This window comes from Stegastes partitus, unplaced genomic scaffold (assembly GCF_000690725.1).
Source record: "Stegastes partitus isolate 25-593 unplaced genomic scaffold, Stegastes_partitus-1.0.2 Scaffold819, whole genome shotgun sequence".
NCBI classification, from domain to species: Eukaryota; Metazoa; Chordata; class Actinopteri; family Pomacentridae; genus Stegastes; species Stegastes partitus.
This window is the reverse complement of record NW_007578550.1, coordinates 1-22,899: the sequence shown is the minus strand read 5'-3', so window position 1 is coordinate 22,899 and position 22,899 is coordinate 1. Positions and strand designations below refer to the sequence as shown.

At 39.6% G+C, this 22,899-nt stretch overlaps 1 protein-coding gene across 1 annotated transcript; it reads right to left on the bottom strand.

Annotated features, from left to right (window-relative positions):
* Positions 1 to 1,283: 1,283 nt before the first annotated feature.
* Positions 1,284 to 21,884, bottom strand: LOC103365206 (P protein; the record flags this gene model as incomplete). Its single annotated transcript, XM_008292578.1, has 5 exons — positions 1,284 to 2,296; positions 16,116 to 16,209; positions 17,185 to 17,278; positions 20,950 to 21,054; positions 21,825 to 21,884. Coding segments are annotated over 5 exons (441 nt in total), but the record flags the coding sequence as incomplete, so codon positions are not given.
* Between the last annotated feature and the right edge of the window lie 1,015 nt (positions 21,885 to 22,899).

Here is a 22,899-nt window from a genome sequence, read left to right as displayed (position 1 = left end):
AGGTTCAGTGCAGAACAGCATTCTTTTTTATACATTGTGTTTAGATGGCACCATCTCTGCAAATAAAGACATCATGTGATTGCTAATGATGGAATCAGTTATGGGGCCATTCATGAATCAGACCACTCAAAAGAAAATGAAAATGGCAAAATTATACACCACCATCAAAGCACAGTATGAATTATTAACAGTCCCCTGACAAGGTTAGGGGAATCTCATATAGTTCATTCAGCTGCCTTGGCCCCTTTATAAATGCAAAAGTAGTTTTCCAGGACACATTTTAAACTTGCCAGAAGATCTCATTCTTGGAAAATGTTGCCATTCAGCTGCTGAAAAAGGGAAAGAGGTATCATGACTTCTAAAGCTGGCGGATGCTGTGAAAGTCTTTAGTTTGTCAAGAATCAAAACTCCCACAAAAATAGCAGATAGGGTGCCCCCGGTACTCTAGTGGTTAGGCTGCATACCACCTGGGTGCAAACGCCTTCAAGCAATGAGTCCCCTGGTTTGCTAGCCAGTCTCTGCATGTTACCCCGCATTTCCTGTCTCTTTAACTGTGTCCATCTGAAAATAATCACACTGGTTTCTCCTCCCCTTCTGCTATCTGTATGTTTCTGTTTGAAAATCCCCTAAGCTATTAGAAACAGCAGTAACCTCAAAGGAGCAACCTGCATTCTGAAAATGGAAAGGTTTGCACAAGTTTTTTTTATCATGCAGTAAGGCATGGTGGTTCTTTAGGTGAATTAGCTATTTTAATAACAGTGCCCAATCTCTGTGTGCAAATGTTCCAACAAAGAACTTCCCCCACTATTTTGCCTGAGCTTTGCATCGCCCAAGATGAGTGTGATTGGTTTAAAAGAAATACAAACAGTCCAGAGTCTTTCCCTCCACGTAGCAGAATGATAAGGACATGGAGCAGATCATTCTCCAGCACTGATACCAGATTGTGAGTGAGACAAGAGTGTTTCAACATGAAATACACCAATGAGCAACAACATTAGAACCACCTGCATATTATATAAGTCCCTCTCGCGCCATGAAAGCAGATCTGACCCACTGGGCCAAAGACGCTGGACCTCTGTGGTGTCTGGTATGTTGGCGGTGGATCCTTCTGACACTTTGAGGATCCTGGTTTATTCTGATGCATCCTGCTGATGGTTGATCAGACTGGGATCTGGTTTTAAGGTGTAATGGTACAGATCAAGTGGATTAGGGAGCCAGATAGGGGTTCCTATTAGAAAATGGTACCAAATATTCAGAAATAATCACAAACAACAAGAGCCAAATAAAATCGAGAAACATGACAAACTTTATTGTTCATGTTGATCTCAGTCTGAAAGCTGTGAAAGCTTCATCCACTGAACACACATGATGTTCAGGTTGTTGGGCTGTACAATAAATACAGAAAACCTTTATAACTGGGCAAGGTAAGAAGACATTGTCCATTCCATGTAAGATAATTTACATCATCACTACTATGATGTTAAATATGATTAACTGAAGTAAATCAGTGAGTTTACACAAGATCAGCGTTTACATCGTACAATAGACAGTATATAAGGCTTAGATAATAGTCTGCAACTGTTTTCTGTTCTTTTCCAATTTAATTGATGCTGCTTTTGTTTTTCTGCTTATGAGATATGGGAATGCAACAAAGAAATATTAGACATAAACTTTTATAAAATCCCTTTCACTGGGTCTGTAAAATATGAACATAAGTTTGGTAAACTATGGGTGAAATGATTGTCTAAAACAGATAATCATCAGCCTTCTAAATGTTTCTAAAAGCAGATCAGTGTTGTGCACATGCCTGGGGAAATGATTTGCTGCTTTTTGTAAACAGGCCACATGGATTTCCAAAAAGAATGAACGGTGTGACATCGTACTCCAGATACATTACACCCACTGAGGCCGTAGCACCATGTACAGCATTATGGAGTGGAGCCATGTTTTTTTAATTTTTTTTTAGTAAAATACACTTTTTCCTGGGTTCAAAGTTTTGGTTAAAGTTCCCATAAATCTTGTCCCTGATGGTCTGCACTTTACTCAAAGACACTTTCTTTAAAAAAAAATATGGCTACAATGCTTCAAACAGTGTCTGTAACCCGATCAGTCGGTCAGGTTACACGTCACCTGACGAAGAGCTGAAACTCTTGGAGGAGTGGTCACATGCACACACAGTCTCTTTGACTCTGTACAGCAGGTGTGGGTTCACATGTTCCATCCCAGGCCGATGTGGGTGGCCAGCAGGTAGCACATGGCAATCATGCATGTCATTATCATCATGGGGAATCCTAACCTGTGAGAAGCAAGAAAATGGCACATTAGTTTCAAAAATTACAACGGTATTGTTGCTGAAGTGCTATTTTCCAAATTAATGACCTTAATGTGCACTGAAATTATGTAGTGGAACCACTGAGAATAATCACAGAGAAACCAATAACGGTGCAAATTATGAACTGGAAAGCACTAATACAATGCCCATTAAAAACTATTCATCTCCCTTGGAGGTTTTTCCCCCTTTAGTGCTTGTCAACACTGAATTATGGTAAATGTTACGTCTTCCATGTCAAAGTGAAAATGTATTTCTACAAAGTAATGGCAAAGAATAAAAGATCTAAAATAAGCAAATGCACAAGTGTTCACCAGCTTCAAGTCAGTGTTTAGTAGATGCACCTTTGGCCACAACTACAACATTGAGCCTTTGTGGATAGGCCTCAATCAGCCCTGCACATCTGGACACTGTAATTTTACACCATTCTTCTTTGCAAAGCTGCTCGAGCTCTGTCAGGTTTCACTGGGATCGTAAGCGAACAGCCCTTTTCAAGTCAAGCCACAAATTCTCTGGTCTGGGCTCTGCTTCAGCCACTCCAAAACATTCACCTTTTTGTCTAAAACCATGTCTGTGTAGCTTTGGCTGTATGCTCCGGGTCATTGTGTTGCTGGAAAACAATTCGTCTCCCACAGTCACAGTTCTCTTGCAGACTGGATCAGGTTGTCCTCCAGGATTTCCTCTTTTACACTTTGCTGAATTCATTTTACTCTTTAACTTTCCAAGCCTTCCAGGGCCACCAGCATCCCTACATCATGATGCTGCCACCAACATGCCTCACAGTGAGGGTGATGTGTTTGTGATTATTAATCTGTTTACACTTTGACATGAAAGGATCCTTTTTGTGTAAATTCTTGTCCAGAAAGCTGAAATAAATTGACCATGATTTAATGTTAAATAGGCACTGTAATGATCAGAGTCATCAGGAGATCAGTAGTTACCAGATGGTGAACCTTGAAGGCCTCCTCTGATGAACATCTATTTTTATATTTTTCTGCCTTGTTAAAGTAGCCATACAGTGTTTTTTATGTGCTGGAACGCATCATTTGTGACATAAGCTGCCAAGGCCATTGCCATTTTCACTTTAAAACTCCAATGACAGCCTTAAAAACATAGATTCAGGCTTCCAGGGTTTCATATGTGACAAACCCAAGGAACCAATCCTGTCAAATTGCAGTCAGAATAGTCAGAAGATGTGAAGTGTTTATTGCTTACTTTATTAGCTAGTGAAACTCAGGCAGGTTTCAAATGCTGTGCCATAATGACAAAAACGGCAGAAACAAACTTCTCAGCAGCTTGAAAATAAGTCATTTCATATACATTTGACTACATCTCTCTACATTACATAAATGCCTGAACCAACTTGTTGCTGAATAAATGATCAATAAAATGGTGGATTCTTCACAATGTCACATGACATCACAGCTTCTACCTACATCTGTCTTGTTTTACTGTCAAATTTCTTCTCTCTGAACCAGTTTTCTTGTTTTTCTTTGTGTTTTGACCTTTGGCTTCCACAGACAGTCAAATTTCTCATATGTGGAAAACCAAATTATGCAAAACCCATTCTTATTCTGATGTGTGACACTTCCCAGAGCCCCACAGGCGAACTCTGTTTTCACTCAGCAGCTGCACAAGGAGGTCAGAGCTGCACGACCTCTTCAGATCAGCTACAGATTCAGGGTCTTGTTCAAGGACAAACCAGCCTGCAGGTGAAAGCTCATCTTTTTGCTCTCTAACTACCCTGCTGCTCTGAAACATGCCCAGTGAGATGTTGCATATTATTTGTACAATTAAAACACATTTAACTTGTCGAAAAATAAATAAATCAGGAAAGTCTTTAACTGCATGCAAATAACTCATTAGTCCTAAGATGTCAACTGTGACAGACTAAAGTTTCCCTTGAGGCCCTTGTGATATTACCTGACATTTTTAAAGGCCAGTTCTCTTCTCAGTGCAATGACTGAAATTAAGTTATCTTCATTACACAACAGTGATGATTGCTGCCATAAAAGCAGCAGGTTTTCATTCCTGACTGAGTGTCTTTAATTTAAAATGCGTCCTTAGATGACTCCGGTACTGCAGATGGTTCATCATTTGGATGTAGACCATGTCCTATATGGACACATGGCTGCTCTTCGGGCCAGAGATCTGTTTGCCCTCAGTCTGTGGCACAGATCAGTTTTGGAGGACAAAAAAGAAAAACTAAACCAAATGTATATTCAGCGTTGGGGCGATCAGTCTCTGTCAAAACAGCACAGGAGTAATTAAAACTATTGTGTTTGTGCGGAAAAATTAAGGTACCCATATCATTAAAATATCATTTGGAGCAGATGTTGCTCTCCAGTGTAATGGTGCAGAGTGAGATGTGAGTCTGACTCAATGAGAAGTCAGGACCAAACAAACCAGAAAACAACCATAAAAGTACTGCAGCCATATTAGCTGTGTTGGTCCTGCTATTGAGATTAATGACAAAATGATGACAGTTAGTTCACAGCCAATTATTATGACGACCAACATTATATGTAGTTTTACGAGCAAACAAACTCTTGTGCTTATGCTGAGGAAGATGTGACAAAAGTCCCTCCCCGGGACTGACGAAACTCCAAAACTCATCTCGGTGTATAAAAGTTACATATGTAGAACTTTTTCCATGAAAATAATCCCTTCCAGCCTTAAAATGGCTCAGATATAACTCTACTCTGTTGCCTCCTCTAGGATGTGCAAATCTATGAGGTGCCCTCCTAATATTTTAGCAGTTTAGATTTCTTTTAATTTAAAAAATGATCCTACATATCCAGTTTGTTGCACATATTTTGGTTGTTGTCTGTCTTACAACATATACAACACTTTGGTCAATCCAGGCTGTTTTAAAGTGTGCTATATACAGAAACCTAATTTGATCCTTCACCCACATCTCTCACTTGCTGCAGCTCAAGCACACCAGCTCATCTGGTGTCCAAATCGTGCTTTTGTCTTCAGTACACTGTAGTTCTGAGGTGGAAATGTTCAGCCACGGAGCTGGGTGCTTTTTTTTTTCTTATCATGAGTCTTCCAGCATATACAAAACACTATGTGGACATATTAACAAGATAAAAAAAATAAAAATTTTAAAAACCCCTGAAGGTGTCTTTAAAATAACCACTGTGCCCTCACTCATGTCATAAAGGACCTCACAGACAGACATGTAAAAAGAGATGACTAATAGTGCAACCACTATTTTTAGAGAGATACAATCAGTAGCGTGCCCCTCTGCGTTGTGTGTTTTCTGTTTACTAGGTCATAATCCTTTCTTAGAGGCTCTCAAGGTCTGAGATGACCAATTCAGTTCAGCATGAGGTTTTGATGAGCTTTGAGTCACGGCTGCTCGTGACCTTCTCGATTCATTTTTCACTTTCTTGTATTAGTAGCTCAAAGGTTGATGAGAAAAACAGGAATGAGTTATTCACCAAATGTAAACCTGAAAAGCAAAAGACACTCTCTTGTGTTCTTGTGCATTTCATATTACTTGTTCTTCACTTGGCGAGGTATTTGTATATTGTGAAAAAAAAAGAACAGTTAATGTGCTGATGACATTGGTAAGTTTTCACATTTTCTACTTTTCTCCGTCTATACAGCAAAGAATATTTAAGACGCATTGGTTCAGTCAAACATTGAAAATGTCCACCCACCAGGCAGGTGTTGACAACACTGGTTACTTTCCTTCCTGAAAATTTGCTGCATGTTCTAATTGTAAGAAGTTCAAAACTTTTATCGGCTTTGTGACTAAAAAAAAAGAGCATGGAATCCAAAAATGCATAATACTGTCTTCACTAAAGAAGCTGAGAAAAGCATACAGCAGCTCCAGAGATCTTTAAATAAAAGAGTAAATGGTGTACGTGTGAGTGCATATCTGATAATTGCATGTCAATGTATTGCTCTTTATTGCTACTACTCTTTCTTCATGCAGATTGACAAAATGATGCCATTTCCATTTAATATGCATGTGGAAATGTCAAATTCGTACTTGAACTGGAGATTAATGAGGCTAGTCAAGCACTTAAGCTCATTAATAATGATTTCAAAACGATGTGGTGGTGCATTTAAATTTGAACAAAGTCAAACTTTAAGAGTAGCCAGTGGAACTGAGTTACAGAGGTCAGGGTGATTATCATTTTTATTTACACATCAGTGGTTTAATGAGGGTGGAAACGTGAGCACAATCTCACACAAAAATGCTTTAAAAAACGAATAAATACATTTAATCTGTAAAACAAAGATTTGCATTGATCTGCCTTTTGAAATGTACGTAGTTTCTAGCAACAATATCGCTCTAATTGTTGAAATGTTAAAGTTCTGTGACTGTTATGACATTAATTCATTTCAGAAATATTGAATAGTTTTATAAAACCTTCCTCAGCATCTAAAGTACTTCCTTCTCCTGACTGAAGACTCAGACAGTTCATGAGCACGTTACTATGGCCAAGGAGAATACAGCATACTGATTAACTGCTAAATGTGGATTCACTTTTGGTAACTAGACAGTACTAGGGCTCCAAATAAACTTTAGATTTGGCTGCACTGGTGCATCATTTAGACACACCAAAAAAAATGTAGTTGTAGCCACTGGCACTGAATAATCCATGAACTGTTTTTGTCAGTTCAAATGCACACTGGCGGGCATTAGGTATCACAGGAGAGTTTCTCATGGTGGCACTTTACCAGCTAAACTGTCATAGCGGTTGCTGAAACTGAACTGCCAGTTTTCCGAGTGATCGCATCCTCTGATTGCTGTAGTGTTGCACTAACATACATACAATACATTCTCCAACATTCAAGTGCTTCTTCTGTTTCTGCCTTGTCAACTAAAATTTATAATTAACTGGTGAAACTATTAGCTGCAATTGGTCGATTAACTGATAACCACTGACATCTCTGGGTGCAACTAAAAAAATGTTAAGTTGTATTGTCGAAAAAGATGAACTCCTTGAACTCCTGAGTCATTTTCTTGAAGCATCCCTGGTTTCAGACTCGGGTAGACAATAGCGGCTTCTTGTTTGTGGTTGCTGATGATCGATATCGATACTATCAATGACAGGTTTTATAACTTTATTGTAACAAATAAAGCTGACGAAAGGTTTATGAGTTAGTTAAAAATGGTGTCGCCAGGTTGTTTTCAATGTTTCTAGCAGACTTTTTCAAAGAGAGGATCCTGTGAAAGAGTCTTTAATTTGCACTTGACGGCTATACGATATAGTGAAAACAGATTGAGGCTAAAGCAACATATCCCAGGCAACAGCCAACAGTCGTTGTTGTATCTCAGTGTGGAGCTCGTTAGATCAATCAGTGCTATAAAACATTCCAGGGCTGATAGTAATGCAGTATTTAGCAGTTTAGATGGAAGGTCAGAGCAGCTGAGTGGTGTGAATATTGATTTGTAGATGGAGAATGTAGTGCCCTCTGTACTGCTGAGCCAATATGTACAGGGGTATTATTGTAGCAAAACTATTTGTCCATGTGTATGGAGCGTTGTCTGTGTGTATCTCAATTCGTTTGTCCGAAGTGAGATTTGTCAATGTGTAAAAGAAGTTGTCAATGCGAACCAGAATCTGCAAAAGTCGTCTCACAATTTGTCTGCCTGTAATCAGGCTTTCAAATGTGTAAAAAATCTGCTCATCTGTATTAAAATTTAGACATGTAACAAGAGTTGTCAATGCGTACAAAGAGTTGTCAGTGCTACAGAGGTATTCGTAGTTGACAAGTCTACATATTCGAGTCAAGCAGCTTCCCCATTGGCTGTCTTTTCACACGTGACCTTTGCTACACTTCTACCATGAGAGAATCTGAAACTGAAGAGCATCTGAAAATCAGGGTTTCTGTGACCTGAGCTCAGGTGCACAGGATGGTTCATTGTGGCTGCTACCGCTCTGCTCAGTAGTTATGCTGTTTGCAAGCTATCATGAAAGAATTTGCTCAGTGACCCATAAACTCAGCAGATCTAACTTGTTCACATATACCTTCAATATTATATTTTTAGAAGGCTCAGCAATTGCCTCACTAATTATACAAACTGCCAAAAACATTAACATGTACTCAGTGTGTGCGGTCGGGATTCCATTGTTGTCTGCACCCTGCTTCACAACGTCAATGTACGTTCAAAGACTCTGATGCATAGCGCTGCCTGATGGCTTACAATTCTACAATTTCATTTAGCAGACCTTCATTTGACAGACTGAAAACAAACATTAACAAGAAAAACAAAGAAACAAAAAGAAAAAAAGAAAAACAAATTCCTATTACCTCCCTACAGCCTGCTATTGGCATCAACGTCCTATCACACTTGAACTCATTCTATGGCACTTATCCAGATTGTTTTCTCCTGACCAGATCCTTGCTTGTGTTGTATCTGCCCTCAGATGTACGTCGCTTTGGATGAAAGCGCCTGCTAAATGAAATTGTAGAATTGTAGAACTGATGGCTTGCAGGCGGCGGAACTACTGAGGTACACGGCAGCAGAGTGGTAGCAGCCACAATGGATGATCCTGTGAGCAGAAATCCTGATTTTCAGATACTCTTTATTTTCAGATTCTCTCACAATAAAAGTGTAGCAAAAGTCATGTGTGAAAAGACAGTCAATGATGAAGCTCGACTTGAAGACTTTTCAACTATGAATACCTCTGTACACAATGACAACTTCTTTTACACATTGACAAATCTCAGTTCGGATGAACTGACTGAGATACAGACAGACAACTCTCTATACACATGGACAAATAGTTTTGCTACAATAGTTCCCCCATAAATATGAGCTGTTTCTGTGACCGCCATATGAATGTATGTACATATTACAACTAGCATACATCTTCTGACATTTAAGTGCTTCTTCTTTTTCTGCCTTATCAACTAAAATATATTCAATTGGTGAAACTATTAGCTGCAATTATATCTACATATATATATTCATTAAAATTATACTCTAAATACATTCAGTGTGTAGGAAATGAGAAATATATCTCCAGAAGGTCAAGGCCTGTAAGTAGTTCATTAACATGAGACCACTGTGAGTGTATCTGTTGAATGAATGTCTGGCTAAGATGGATGGAGGGAGGAATCTAAACTGTTATCATGGCCAGACAAGCTCAGGTCACCTCCACACAAGTGAATCCTTTTCTGCTGAGCAATACCTCTTTCCCCATCGCAGGCACAGCAGGAAGGGACAGAGGGAAGAGGAAAAAACTGCAAAAATACGGCGTAGGAACAAGGTTCACCTTGTCTAAAAATTCCCATCGTACCATGTGATCTCACACATCGACTTAATTGCATGTGATGGGAGCTCTTTGAAAGTCCTGATGCAATCTCAAAGACTCTCTTTAGATAAACCCGGGGGATGTGTTCCTCTGACTGTGGAGGCTGTATGACATGGAGCAGAATAGAGCTGCTCCCTGTGACAATGTTTGACCTGTCCCATTCAGCAAGCACAATGCACAAATGTGAAGCCTTTAGATTGTGGAGCGAATCAGTGAAATATATGTAATTTTGTCCCTGATTGTGGTGCATGGTAGACTTCTTGCAAATGCAGGTAGCGGACCTGCAGTCTTTAGCGCAGGAGCCTTTTTTTTTCAACTCAGGTTTCCTTTGCAGATGCAGAGTCGTATCAATGGAAGTATTTATTATGTCACATCTTGCTACAAAACGAGAGGGCAGAGGTGTAGAAAATCTGAATATTGACCCCCTTTCTTTAAAGAAGTCCACATTGTTTACTGTGATTTGTTTGGCAGCCTGTCTGTATTCGATGCACAGCTACACTAACAGCTCTGTGATGAGGTCTCCGTTTGTTCTGGTAATTATCTGCTATAGCTTTGAGTATTTTTAAGCAGTAGTTTCGTTAAATGCATTCTGCGTGGGCGCCCTAGTAGCTCAACAGGTTGAGCGTGCGACCCATGTATAGGAGCTGAAAATCCCCAACACAGTGGCCGTGGTTTGAGTCCCACCTTGATGGGGACAGTGTTGTTTTCTTTTGCTTTTCGGCAGCAAAGTTCTTCTATTCATCACATAGTAAAGTAGAATTCATACAAGCTGCATTTTTTGAGCATTTCTGAAGCACCAAGCAGTGCAGAGCTTTTTAGTTAAATAAAACAAAATCCCTTTTTGCACCAAACTAGTATTGCCTGTGGATGTCTCGTGATTTGCAATAATTGCAATAACTGTGCTGAAGTACAGCAGAGCTGCAATGATAAATCAATAAGTTAAGTATTAAATAAATCACAAACTATTCTGATTATTCTGAATTGCTTTGATTTAATTTTTTCTATATTAAGCAATGTTGTCCTGAAAGTTGCTGTAGGATGTAAGTTACTGAGAATGACTATCAGTGCACTCAGCAGTTTAGTACATTGACAGGCATGTACTAAAATGTAACAATGACTATTTCCACGTTGCAATGCATTATAAGAACTGGCTTAAACAGGTTGCACTCTGCGGAGCTGGACGATATACAGTCCGTATAGAGTAGATGCTTTTGCCAGGCTCCCTGGGTTAATGGCTTGAGGAGAGGAGGATGAGAAGGGGCTGGAGGCATGAAGGAAGCAACAGGGACCATACCAACTAACTGCTGAGCTATTCAGGACCACTCATTTTCCTTTGTGATGGCCTATCAAAAAGGCATTCGTGTCCCTGTGGGCTCATCTGGCTCTTGAATTCAACCACCTGATACAGCACCAGTCAGTCCCAGCTGCCTGGAGTCACAGACAGACTTCTCTCCCCCTTACCTGTCTCTCTGAACAGCTGTGACCCCTGCCACAGACAGCCAATTACAGGCAGCGCTACAGCCGACAGCAATGCTTCTATCCACTAACTGTAAACACAGCTACAGAGGGAGAGGAGCAACTGTTTTCATCTATTTCAGTGAAATCCTCTGCAGGTGGACATTCTTGTGTCTTTCCACTGCAGTGGCAAATCTACTAACAAACTGTGACTGTGACATGACACATTTTCCAACAGTTATTTAATTGATTTTGCAGTTTTAAGAAACCATGACTGAATATGTAATTATGAAGTTTCATTTACTGCCAAAGGACATCTGCAGCTGTTGCTTTGTGCTGTCCAAAGTCCCTCTTGCTTTAAGAAGTGACGAAAACTGTAGGTAAAAAATACTGCGTCACAAGTCCTACATGAAAAATCTTACTTGAGGAAAAGTACAGGAGTTTCAAAATGGTCAAAATAGCTTAATGAGAGATAATGGTAAAAAAAAAAAAATCAGGCTTTTTTCTTTAAAAATTCCAGAAATCCTGTCATTTTAAACATAACCTCAAATTTTAATAAGCACATTTCACAGATACTATTTAAAAAAATCTAGTTTATGATTTTAAAAAAAGGTTCAAGCAAATTAAAGATCTTCAAGCAGAAGTTCCCTGATGAGTTGAGATAGAATAAACCTATAAAGAACAACGAAGCATCCTTTTCTGTTCTTGTTGAAAGTAGCTAAACCTGTCTGATAAATGTAGTGGAGGAGAAAGTACAATATTTCCCTCTGAAATTTATTGGAATTATAAAATAACATAACTCAAGTAAAGTACCTCAACATTGTTCTGAAGTACAACAGTTTAATAAATGTACTTAGTTCCCACTACTGCATATAACTGGAGCTGATGCGAACAACAAAAGTTTTGCAAGTACCAAAAGTTCCAGAGAAATTTCAGTTACACACGTAAAAAGTACTGTGGCTCAACAGCTGTTGCTTTAAATATGATATCTAAATAATGGTGAATGGAGTTGAGATTGAGGCGTTTTACTCAAAACTACAAATGTTAATCTCATGGTGTTGCTTGAGATCAAGTGAGGGGATTTTTAGGATTCACAGACTGAGTAACATGGTCATCAGCCAAAAATGTAATGACGATCCATCCAAGACTTGTCAAGCTCACAAAAAAACCCCACAACTGCAGACAAATGTAAAGTCATCCAGGTGAAAATGACTCTAGCAGCGGTAATCAAGCTCTCCAACTCCATTGACTTAAAAGTTTCCTGATGGCTGAGCTACATTTAGTGACATTAGCTCAAACCCAGTCACAGACACTGAATTCAGCCAAAAGTATCAGTGAAACATTAGACAAACACCAGACTGTGTGCAGTGGGAATAAATATCTGAGTACAAAGCAAAAGTTCCATGTAAATTTCCTCTGCAGATACTCAAGTCTGATTCAGATAAAGTCAATATTTCTACAAATCAAACTCACAACATAAATAGTTTTTTCTCTTTTCATGATTTCATAGAGCACATTACGAGTCCCATGAACAAAATGACATTCCTATTTCCCACTGATTGCATATATTAAGCCTAATCAGACTCATATTCATCCTTCTTTCAACATCGCTGACCATTTCCGCTACTTCAACAAGCAAATTGCAAAGTATATCTGGCTTTTACGTCACCAATGAGCAAAAAATGATCAGTGAGCAGGTGGCAGCTTGGGTGGCAGCTTACTTACCATCCAGCTTGAGCTCTAATCACATCTTTTGATATTTTCTTTTTTTTGACTTCTCAAATCAAACTCTTCACGAGGGTTTCACTCAATATCAATTCAATCAGTCACACAGTTGGAACGGTTTGAGTTCCTCCAGTCTCACTGTGGTAAACATTCCTCTGTGCACTTACAGGGTCACTGAAGGGGACACAAACTAGAGTCACTGCCCTGACCAGACAACAGTGGTCAGATCTTAAACTCTCAGATTCACTGACGTCACAGCTGCAGTGCTGAGTGTGTAAGTTATACGAGGTGTCAGAAAAGTTCCAGGGAAAGATCCCACAGTTCCTGGCTGAGAAGAACATCGTCCTGCTGGAGCAACCTCCCGACTCACCCCACCTGGCTCTGTGGGATTTCTTCGTCTTCTCCAAGCTCAAGAGGGTCATGAAGGGGACCCGTTTTGAAGACGTGGAGGACATCAAGATGGCTGTGACGACGGAGCTGCAAAGAATCCTGGAAGAATCCTTCCAGGAGTGCATAGCAGCGTGGCAGAGAAGGCTGGGAAAGTGCATTAGACTCCAGGGGGATCACTTCGAAGGGGAAAACTTGTAGTTTGTAGTTTGGATTTGAAATATATCTTTTGTGACACCAGTCCTGAAACTTTTCTGACACACCTTGTACAAATGGTATAAAAAAGAGGGATGGGACAGGCAATTGTATAATATTTGGATTTGTGCTTCAAAGACATGAACTGTGGCAAGCTGCTTCAATACTTGATAGCTGACGTTGACTGGAATTGAAATTACAGCTATCAACAATGTCATTTTGAATAGTTATAATTACACTGTGACTGCTCAGAATTTTTTTATAACAGACATTCATAATTTTCACCATTCAAAATGGTCAATATCTCTAATTTAGTTTTGACTAATCAGAACAAAATAAATATATAAATATGTAGTCACTCAAATGTCATTATACTCTGAACTGTTGTGCATGATGCTGCTCATGCAAGGCTTTTAACCGGATGTTGATCCAGCAATGGAGTTCAACAGTAATAAAAGAAGCAAAAATCATTTGAAAATGCGTGAAATAGGAAGAGCTCATCAGCGAGGAGTTTGTAGCAAACAAGGGCTTCATTCATCAGCGATTCAAGGTCAAAATTTAGCACAACTTCATCCTCAGGCTGCTCTAACGTGGAGGTGAAACGGCTGTCATGTGAAGTTAGAGTCGTTGCGCCATGGTACGTCTCAAACACAAGCTGCCCTTGACGCCCATTTGCCGTAGCATCTAATGTAACGACAGATATCCGCAACATCACTTACATTTTCACTAGGAAGAGTTCCTTATAAAAGATATGTAAAAAGTACAATGTAGATATTGAGAAAAGAGAGCAATTGAAGAGACCTGGAACTGGAATTATAACTAATCAGAATCAAAGTGTAGATATCTGACACTGGTGTTATAACAAGTCAGCAAGTCTGCAACTGAACTGCAGATATCTGTAATGAGAACCCCCACACATGAGTGGTAAAGTGAGTCTGTCTTAGGAAAAATGAGGATGTGGATATCAGAAATGTTCTTTTAGATGAAAAAAGAAATAAATTCCATTCCACTGCTTTCCATAATGAGCATCAAACAACACTCACTTCCAAACAAATCTACACATGTACAATAAAACAGACACAACAGCAAACAGTCATGTATACATTTTGCTGAGGGCAAAACAACCACGTTTATATGTCACCAATTTCCCTGTAAAAGTCTGCAGATATGCAGATTTACAGAGTCCACATCAGAGCCTTAATGCACTTAATGATTTGACAGTGGAACAATCTTAAGCCCTCATCCACTTAGCTGGAATGCACCTCAAAATCCATAAACTCCACAAACTCATGTCTGTCATGTTGTTTCCTGGAGTTAAATTCCTGACAGAAGGCTGCACCTGCTGTAGAAGATACACCAAATGTGTCAATTCCTGCTCAAGACGCCTCCTTAAAGAGGCATGCCGCTCCTTTCACACGACACACATTTTAATGAGCAGGACTCTGGAGAAGCTCCATCATTTGCAGTTCTGCCTCTGAATTATGAGACTTTTGGCTTTTTTTCAAAATGTTCTGAGGCAACTCGTACACATTGTTGGCATTTTCTATCGCAGCATATGACAGATATTAATGTGTAAGAACCCCTGCAGGCAGAGTAGCCTTTTGTACAGAGTTCCCAAGAATGCACAAGTCTGAGAGGCAGCCTTTCAAACATGGTGTTTATTAGGGCTGCAGTCAAGCAAAGAAAATCTTGGTAGACTGAAATTGTTCTGACTCTTCAATCGACTGGCCGTGAGAAGAAAAAAAAAAAATCTGCACGTCATCCAGAATAAATTGGCCACAGTTCACTGATTACGCTCTACCTGCTAGTCTTACAGGCCTAAATCGATTAGAAACAAACAAAAGTAGAAGTAGATGAGGTTTGCAACTAACAATTATTTTCATTAATTACTCTGTTGATTATTCCTTAGCTTAATTGGTTGGTTGTTTAAATACCTGTAAAATGTTTGTTTGCTGTTGCTTGTTTGGTCCACAAATCAAAGATACTCAGTTTACTGTCTGAGGGGAGTATAGAAGCCAGAAAATATTCAAATTTAAAAAGCTGGAATCAGAGAATTTTGGCAGTTTTTAGTTTACAAAAAATACTCAAATGGTTCCATTGAATACTAAACAATTTGCAGTTAATTCAGTAGCTGGCATTGAACTTGGTAATTGATTAATCAGCTCTGGAGCAGAGCAGCGTGCGCCTGCCCATATTCATATGATCTGTGAAAATAAAACCATATCAGATGGTGTTCGCAGCACAAGAACCAATGAGTAATACAACAAGTTAGCTGCTGTTTTTAGATGATCTGTCATGTTGGTTGTTGAGCTGTGATATGTAAACATTTACACATTGACATTTTGGCCATCTGTTTGAACAAAGTGCAGCCACACCGACAACATTTTTCCACATGGTGTCAGTTAGTATGGAGGCAATTCTGAGTAAATGTTGAGTTAACGTTAAATAAATTGGATCTAGCAGTCTTCATTATGTTGAGTGAGTTCGAAGTTGTGAAAATGTAGTGACGTTCACAGATAGTCTGTTCCTCTTGGATTAATCCTAGAAAGGCTGTTGATGTAGAGCTTTTCTCCTTATGAAAGTAACATCAGCGATTGTTTGACAATCAGACATTCGTTTGAGAGTATATTGACCAACTAACCAACCTGGACACTAGAGACGTTGTGTTTTTGACCATTTTCCAGCACTGAAGTGGGTGAAATGGTAAAACTGGTGCTACTGAGGAAGAGAGGTCTTACTTGAAGAACTCCACGAAGGAGAAGCCGTATCCGTGCTGCTCAGCGATTCCTGCACACACAACGTTGGCCGATGCTCCTATTAATGTTCCATTTCCTAAACAGAGCCAAATAAAACTGTTAATGACTGTCTTCAGTTTTAGTGTCGCATAAAATACAAAAGTCAACATCACGGGCACAATTCCATCAGACCATTCCGCAATGCTGCACTGTTATGATGACAGGAATAAGAACTGGGTGACTCGAAAGCCAAGTCGTTAGGCTGCATACCACATGAACACAAATGCCTTCAAACAGTGAGTCCCTGGTTTGATTCCTAGCCAGCCTGACCTTTACTACATGTCATTTCCTGCTCGCTTCCACCTTGTTTCCTGTCTCTCTACGCTGTCACTATGTAGCAGAGGCAAAAATACCAGAAAAATGAATAAGGTTATTAAGCATCATCTGTTCTCAGCACTCTCTCCGTGTTTTCAGTCCCCATCTAACAAAGTTTTACTGTTTTTAATCTACTGTAGGCAACATTTTGACAGTCAGAGTGTGTATCCATACTGCCGTTTCATAGCGTTCACATCTCAAAAGGTGTCAGCGTGGGGATGGAGCTGGGCGGTGGCGACATCATACCGTCGATCGATAAGACCCTGTCAGCAGTGCAGTTGATTAAACTGAAACACTATGACAGCTCTCTCTCTCTCTATCTATCTATATATATATATAGATATATATTTGTCCTTCCACCCAAACAGAGCCGCTCGCTGCTGAAGGGCCAGCCGCTGGGGTGTAGTAGAGCCTGAATAAGGCACGCTCCGAGGGCCTTGAGGCTGCGCTCACAAAAACCACAGCCTGACCTCCCCGAGGAGTGACACAGCTGTACAAAGTGTAGCTGTCACTGCCAGCACATGATGTCTGCTTCTGGCAGAGGCCATCGATAAAGACACACACCTTTCAAACAGCGATAAACTTAAAGTCCCCAGTGTCTGTAAGGAAGTCTTGAAGGTTGGTGTGTGTTTTGCCCCAAAAAGTCTTGTACACTATATATATAAAACAATGTATGAGGGTAAGGATCAGGACTTACCACCAAGGCAGGCTCCCATGGCCAAAGCAAAGATAAGAGGTTTAACTGGCAGGTTTACATCTGCATCCTGACTCAGGTTGATGAGAACTGGAATCTGTACAAAAGATGGATTTAACAATAAGAAAAACACTGCTTTTACAATGGCAACCTTGTCTGTTAAATTCATTACTTAGTCAAAATATTAATAAAACTAAACCGGAGACAATTTGAGGGCATAAAACAGATAAACGTAACTTGGAAACTGTACATACAGGCCACTCTTATATACTTATATTTATATCACTAGCCACAACATTAAAACCACCACACTAATATTGTGTAGATCCTCTTGTGCTGCCAAAACAGCTATGACCAGTTGAGTTCTGGACTCCATAGACGCCTGAAGGTCTCCTGTGGTATCAGGCACCAAGGTGGTCACAGCAGATCCTTTAAATCCTGAAGCCTTTATGGATTGGTCAAACATTGCATTTATTACAGTTGTAGTCAAGCAAACAAAATCTTGGTCAACTGACATTGTTCTGATTCTTCAACCAATTGATTGGTCATAAGAAAAAACAAAACAAAACTGCATGTTATTCTAGATCAACTAAATTGGCCACAGTTGACTGAGTGCACTCTACCTGCTAGCCTTATTAGCCTAAATTAATAATTTAAAAAAGGCAGTACTTGTTGTATTTTAAATATTTTTATTATCCTGGCTATTAAGTACTAAATGATAATAAAAGAATCAGAGCAGATTAGGGCTGCAACTAACAACTATTTTCACTTTTTATTAACCTGTTGACTATTTTCTTGATTGTTTAGTTTGTTGGTAAACTATCAGAAAATGGTGAAAAATGTCAGTCATTGTTTCCCAAAGCCCAAGATGATGTCATCATAGTCCTTTACATTTTTGAGCCTCCATGAGTCTGACTTGTTTTTCCAGCAAGGATGCTTGACTAGATTGAGATCTGGATAATCTGGAGGCTCTTTGTCATGTTTCTCAAGTTGTTCCTGAACAATGTTAGCAGTAGAGCAATGAGCATTATCCTGCTGACAGAGACCAACAGGGAATACTGCTTCCATGAAGGCTGCACATGGTCTCCAACATTCATATCCTGTTGCCATATTTTCCTCAGATGAACAACACTTACACACCAGTTAGAAGTCCTTCCTTTGACTTTCTTCAGTGTAGATGCTAACCAGCCCACAAAACCTGCCGTTTTGGAGGTGCCCAATGTGACTTTTGTCAAAGTCGCTCAGATTGTTAAGCCACTCATTTTTCCTGCTTCCAACACATCAACTTCAGGAACGGACTGTTCTCTTGCTGCCTAATGCATCTCATCTCTTGACAGGTGCCATTGTAACTATACAATCAGTTCACTCCATGTGTCAGTGTTTTTAATGCGGTGGCTGATCAATGTATGTACATGTACTATTCATAAATATATTCAGCGATGATAGTGGTATGTGCCTGGTTTTTACACGCAACATACAGCAGGTAATGAACCAGATCGATTCCACCAAGACTGCAGAATAGTGAGCATTTAATCATTTCTTGACTGCTTTTTGACAGATTGTTGGATTATTTTCTCAGGAATTCTCTAAAAACGGTCAACATATGAAACATTAAAGCTTTCACGTGCAGTAGAACGAAGAAAAAATCCATTGGTTCCTGGTGCTACCTGATGTTGCATGGCTGAGTTATGCTGTGCAAATCACTTGACTCAAAGCATCCTAACAGAGCAAGCATGTACTGTATGAAGGCTTATATCAATTGAAATATCTGCAAACCCAAAGTGTTTATAGAAAGGACAAAACTGTAAAATGGTTTGCATTTGGAATCATTGGTGCTCAGACAGTGAAGAAATTGTTTGTCATTTTGGAAAATACACTTATTTGAGAGTCACAGTCCTTGTTACCACCACTTGCATTTAAATGAGCTCAGTGAAAAGGCTCAAAACAGCTTGCCTGCTTCTGTTTTAGCAACACATTTAATAAACAAGACAAAACATGCTAATTACTGAGCTTTAGAGGTGCTGCTAAACTTACTTTGTTACCCCTGATTCCATTCTTTATTCCAACCTAAGCTCACTGTTGCTGTCTTGATATTTACAATACAAACATGACAGCAATATCAATATTTCCATGGAACTCTGACCCAGAGAGCAAACAAGCATAAATGTTGAAGTATTCCTTTGAAAACAGAAGAGCTTCATTCATGTATAAATTTTCCAGAGACAAATATTCTGGTGTGAAAGGGGGAAAACAAATCTTTTCTCAGCTTCAGTCTATTGTGACAATCAGGACATGCTTTCTTATCAGCTGTGCTCCGAATTGAAAAGTGACGCACTTTGAAGTCCCCTTCTTTTCAGGTAGAGCGACGCCTGCATGGGCCTGAAAATGTGGAAAAACTATCAGAGGAAAGGACATTTTCAAAGCTCCGTGGACACACTGTTGGGGGGGGGGGGCTGACTAGTCAAAAAATCTGATGGTTTAATTCTGGCAAGCGGCGCCGCATTCTGTCAGTTGGTTAACATCTTTTCCTTTTCTCACTGTCATTTTAATTGAGCGCACTGGCGCCCCTCTGAAACATTGATCTCTGTACAATCTATTAATTTTCAGCAAAAACAGACAGCTGACAACAAAAGTGGTGAGGCGGCAGTTGGTCAAACAGTCGTAACAGAATTAATTGTGAGATACGTCTGTTCTCGCAGCCAAAGCAGCAACACAATTCATGTGCCTGACAGAATCTTTAATCCTCCCGTTCACTGCATGAGAATCCACACAGCATTTGGTGACAACATATTTCAATCACAATCTGTTATCATTTGCATGTTTTATTCTTTTTGTGAAACAGATAACCCTGGTTGGGCTTGTTTTTCTCCCACAGTGTTAAAAACAGCATCAAGATGTTGTTAAAATTGTATCAATATAGAAACAGTACTCTTTTTTTTTTATCACTAGAAAAGTAATGATGACTTTACATAATATTTAAATTTTACTGGTAACAGTTTTACAACTTCTAGAATCAACACACAGACTCTTGAAAGGTATTTCACCATGCTGTATGTATCTTGATACATCTTGCTGAGAACTTGTTCCTCTGTATCCCATTTGTTATTTTATAGCTGAAGTAAGTTATTTTGCTCTCAATCTCTAATTTGTTTCCATACTCTCTGCTTTGTGTGAACACAGCCTGCAGTCATACGTTGGGAACCACTGGCTGAAGTTTCAACATTGTGTTGTATTTTTAAAGCTTATATACCCAATTGCATTCAATCTCCTTATTAAAAGTAACAAAAGCTGTCAGACAACTGTAGCGGAGTAGAAAGGACATTATTTGCCACCAAGATGTTGTGGAGTGGAAGTATGAAGACGCATAAAACTGAAACACTCAAGTGAACCACAACTAATGCAAAACTCTACGTAAGTACATTTTAGTAACTGTTTGTGGTTACTTTCCATGACTGTCATGGAGCTATAAAATAATAATGAGTCTGAGAACAACCCCTGGAGACTGTATTTTAAATCCAGTGACCTTAACAATTAGCCGTTGTCCACTGTGGGAACTTATGCTAGTTTAATTTTAGTGTGGCCCAAACTTTTGTGCATGTTCAAAAAGCCAGACCCGTCTCTGTAGAACCTTTTTCAGAGCTGTTATAGTATATAGTATAGCTTTTAAGTCAAAAGATTCCTTTGCTACTTGATGTAATCTTCATGTGACTAGCTTGCATAACAACAGAAGCATGTTTGTGGGATATAATGGAGTGTGACACCTCTTACCATTGTGGCAGTGAAGGGAATGTTGTCAATGAGCGAAGAAGCCAGAGCCGAGACCCACATCACCAAGATAATGGCTATAGCCAGGCGCTGGTCTTCTGGCACCGCCTGAGAGGGGAGATAATGACAGCGACAGATAAGTGCTACTTTCATTGCCACTCACATGCACACGCCCCCCTTCAGCCCGTCACTGATTTAAATCAAACACGCCAATTATGTTCAGTCGTTGACACTGAACCTCTCGCCATGCTCAGAGGATGGAGCGGTTTCAGTGTGTGACACGACCACAGGTGGCAGCTTTGACTTTTATCTGTGGAGCTCTGCGGCACAAACACGACCAGACCGGCAATCCACGTGTGACGACAGGCGTGACGTTGTTACAGCCCTCCTGATATTCTTCTCTGAGGCATGCATGGCCAAGTTAAAGGAAACAATATCTCCCCCTTTCACACGTCCTCCAGCTGTATCAAGAGAGAAAGGCCATGCAATTCCATCCAGCATGTCGTCCATTGTTTGGGGAGCAGGTCAGCAACCGTGAAAAGCACACCACCTGTCATGTGTGATTATTAGATATATAAAGGCCCGCAGTCTAAACACAAGTTGACGTACCTATTACTGGTGCAATTCTCTGCTAAGAGACACCTCGCTTGCATGATGCACAGAGGCAAGAATATGGGTGAAAATAACCTGAGATCCCTTCACTGGGTGGCAGAAATCAGATGCAAACAAAATAATTAAATTCAGAGCAGCGCGGAACAAACGGATCAATATGCATGAAATGCAATATCACGTCACCTGTGCCCAATTATCAATTATTCCAGCTTCACAGAGACCTGAGAGACGACAGCTAAGGTGGAGAATCAAAAGGGAAAACTCACTTTTATAAGCAGCGCTGTCTGTTCTCCAATATAGTCGATAAGCTGCAGCTGGGCTAAAGCCTGAAAAATGAAGAGGAGATTAATATGAAAAAAAAAAAAAAGATCAGAAGAGAATTACTTATAGGTGGGATTAATCCAAGAGAAGAAAAGCAATTTGGCTTTTATTTACTGGCCATTAAACAGACAGAGACAAATCTATTCTTGTTATCGTTCCTGACACTGAGAATGAAAAAACACCCAAATGTTGGTAGACGTTCCTAGTGCTTTTCTGACAATATACAGTATTTAATGCTTTCAAAAAATAGTTTTGCCCACATCCACACCAAAGACTCAGAGGAGAGAGACAAGAAAGACATGCTTGTGCTGACATCACATTTCTCTTTTCATCCTTTCACTGGGAGGCTTGTGGGTAAAGAAACAGATAATTACTTTTTACATTGTGAGCTCTGTGACGGACTGAATTTCTGTCAGTGGCCGGTGTACCGTCGATAGATCTGAGCACTGATTGTGTCGTCCTTTAGTTTCTTGCAAAGATGCTTGTCAGAGGAGAGCCCAGCTAAACCCTCATTTATTGCAAATCTGGATAACTCATGTTTCAAATAGAGGCTCATAAGGACTCTGAATTCCAAGCAGTTTGTGGGTGTCTTTTTTTTTTCTGGTAACACATTTTTAGTCACTTAACTACTAAGCTCAATTTCTTTAAATACATATTTTTTTTAACATTCTGTACATTTCTCAAAGTACCCACAAGTGTTATCAATATTGTAAAGACATTGATGCTCCATATATTATATATGATTTACTATTTACATTTTCACAACCTCTACAAACTAATAATTTTCTGCAATATTCTTCACATCAACTTTAGAAAAATATGTATCTTCATATCTTCCAATGACTTGTTCCTTTGCACCATTGTTGAGTCATGCTGCATTTTAAAGTACTGTTGTTTCATCTAACTCAAAATTTTAAAAAACACTGTGCAATTCAGAAGAATCCCTGAATTTTTGTGCCTGTTGGTCAGAGCTGAGTCATTCATATCTTCTTAACTGCACTCTGGAGCTCAGAATTTTTC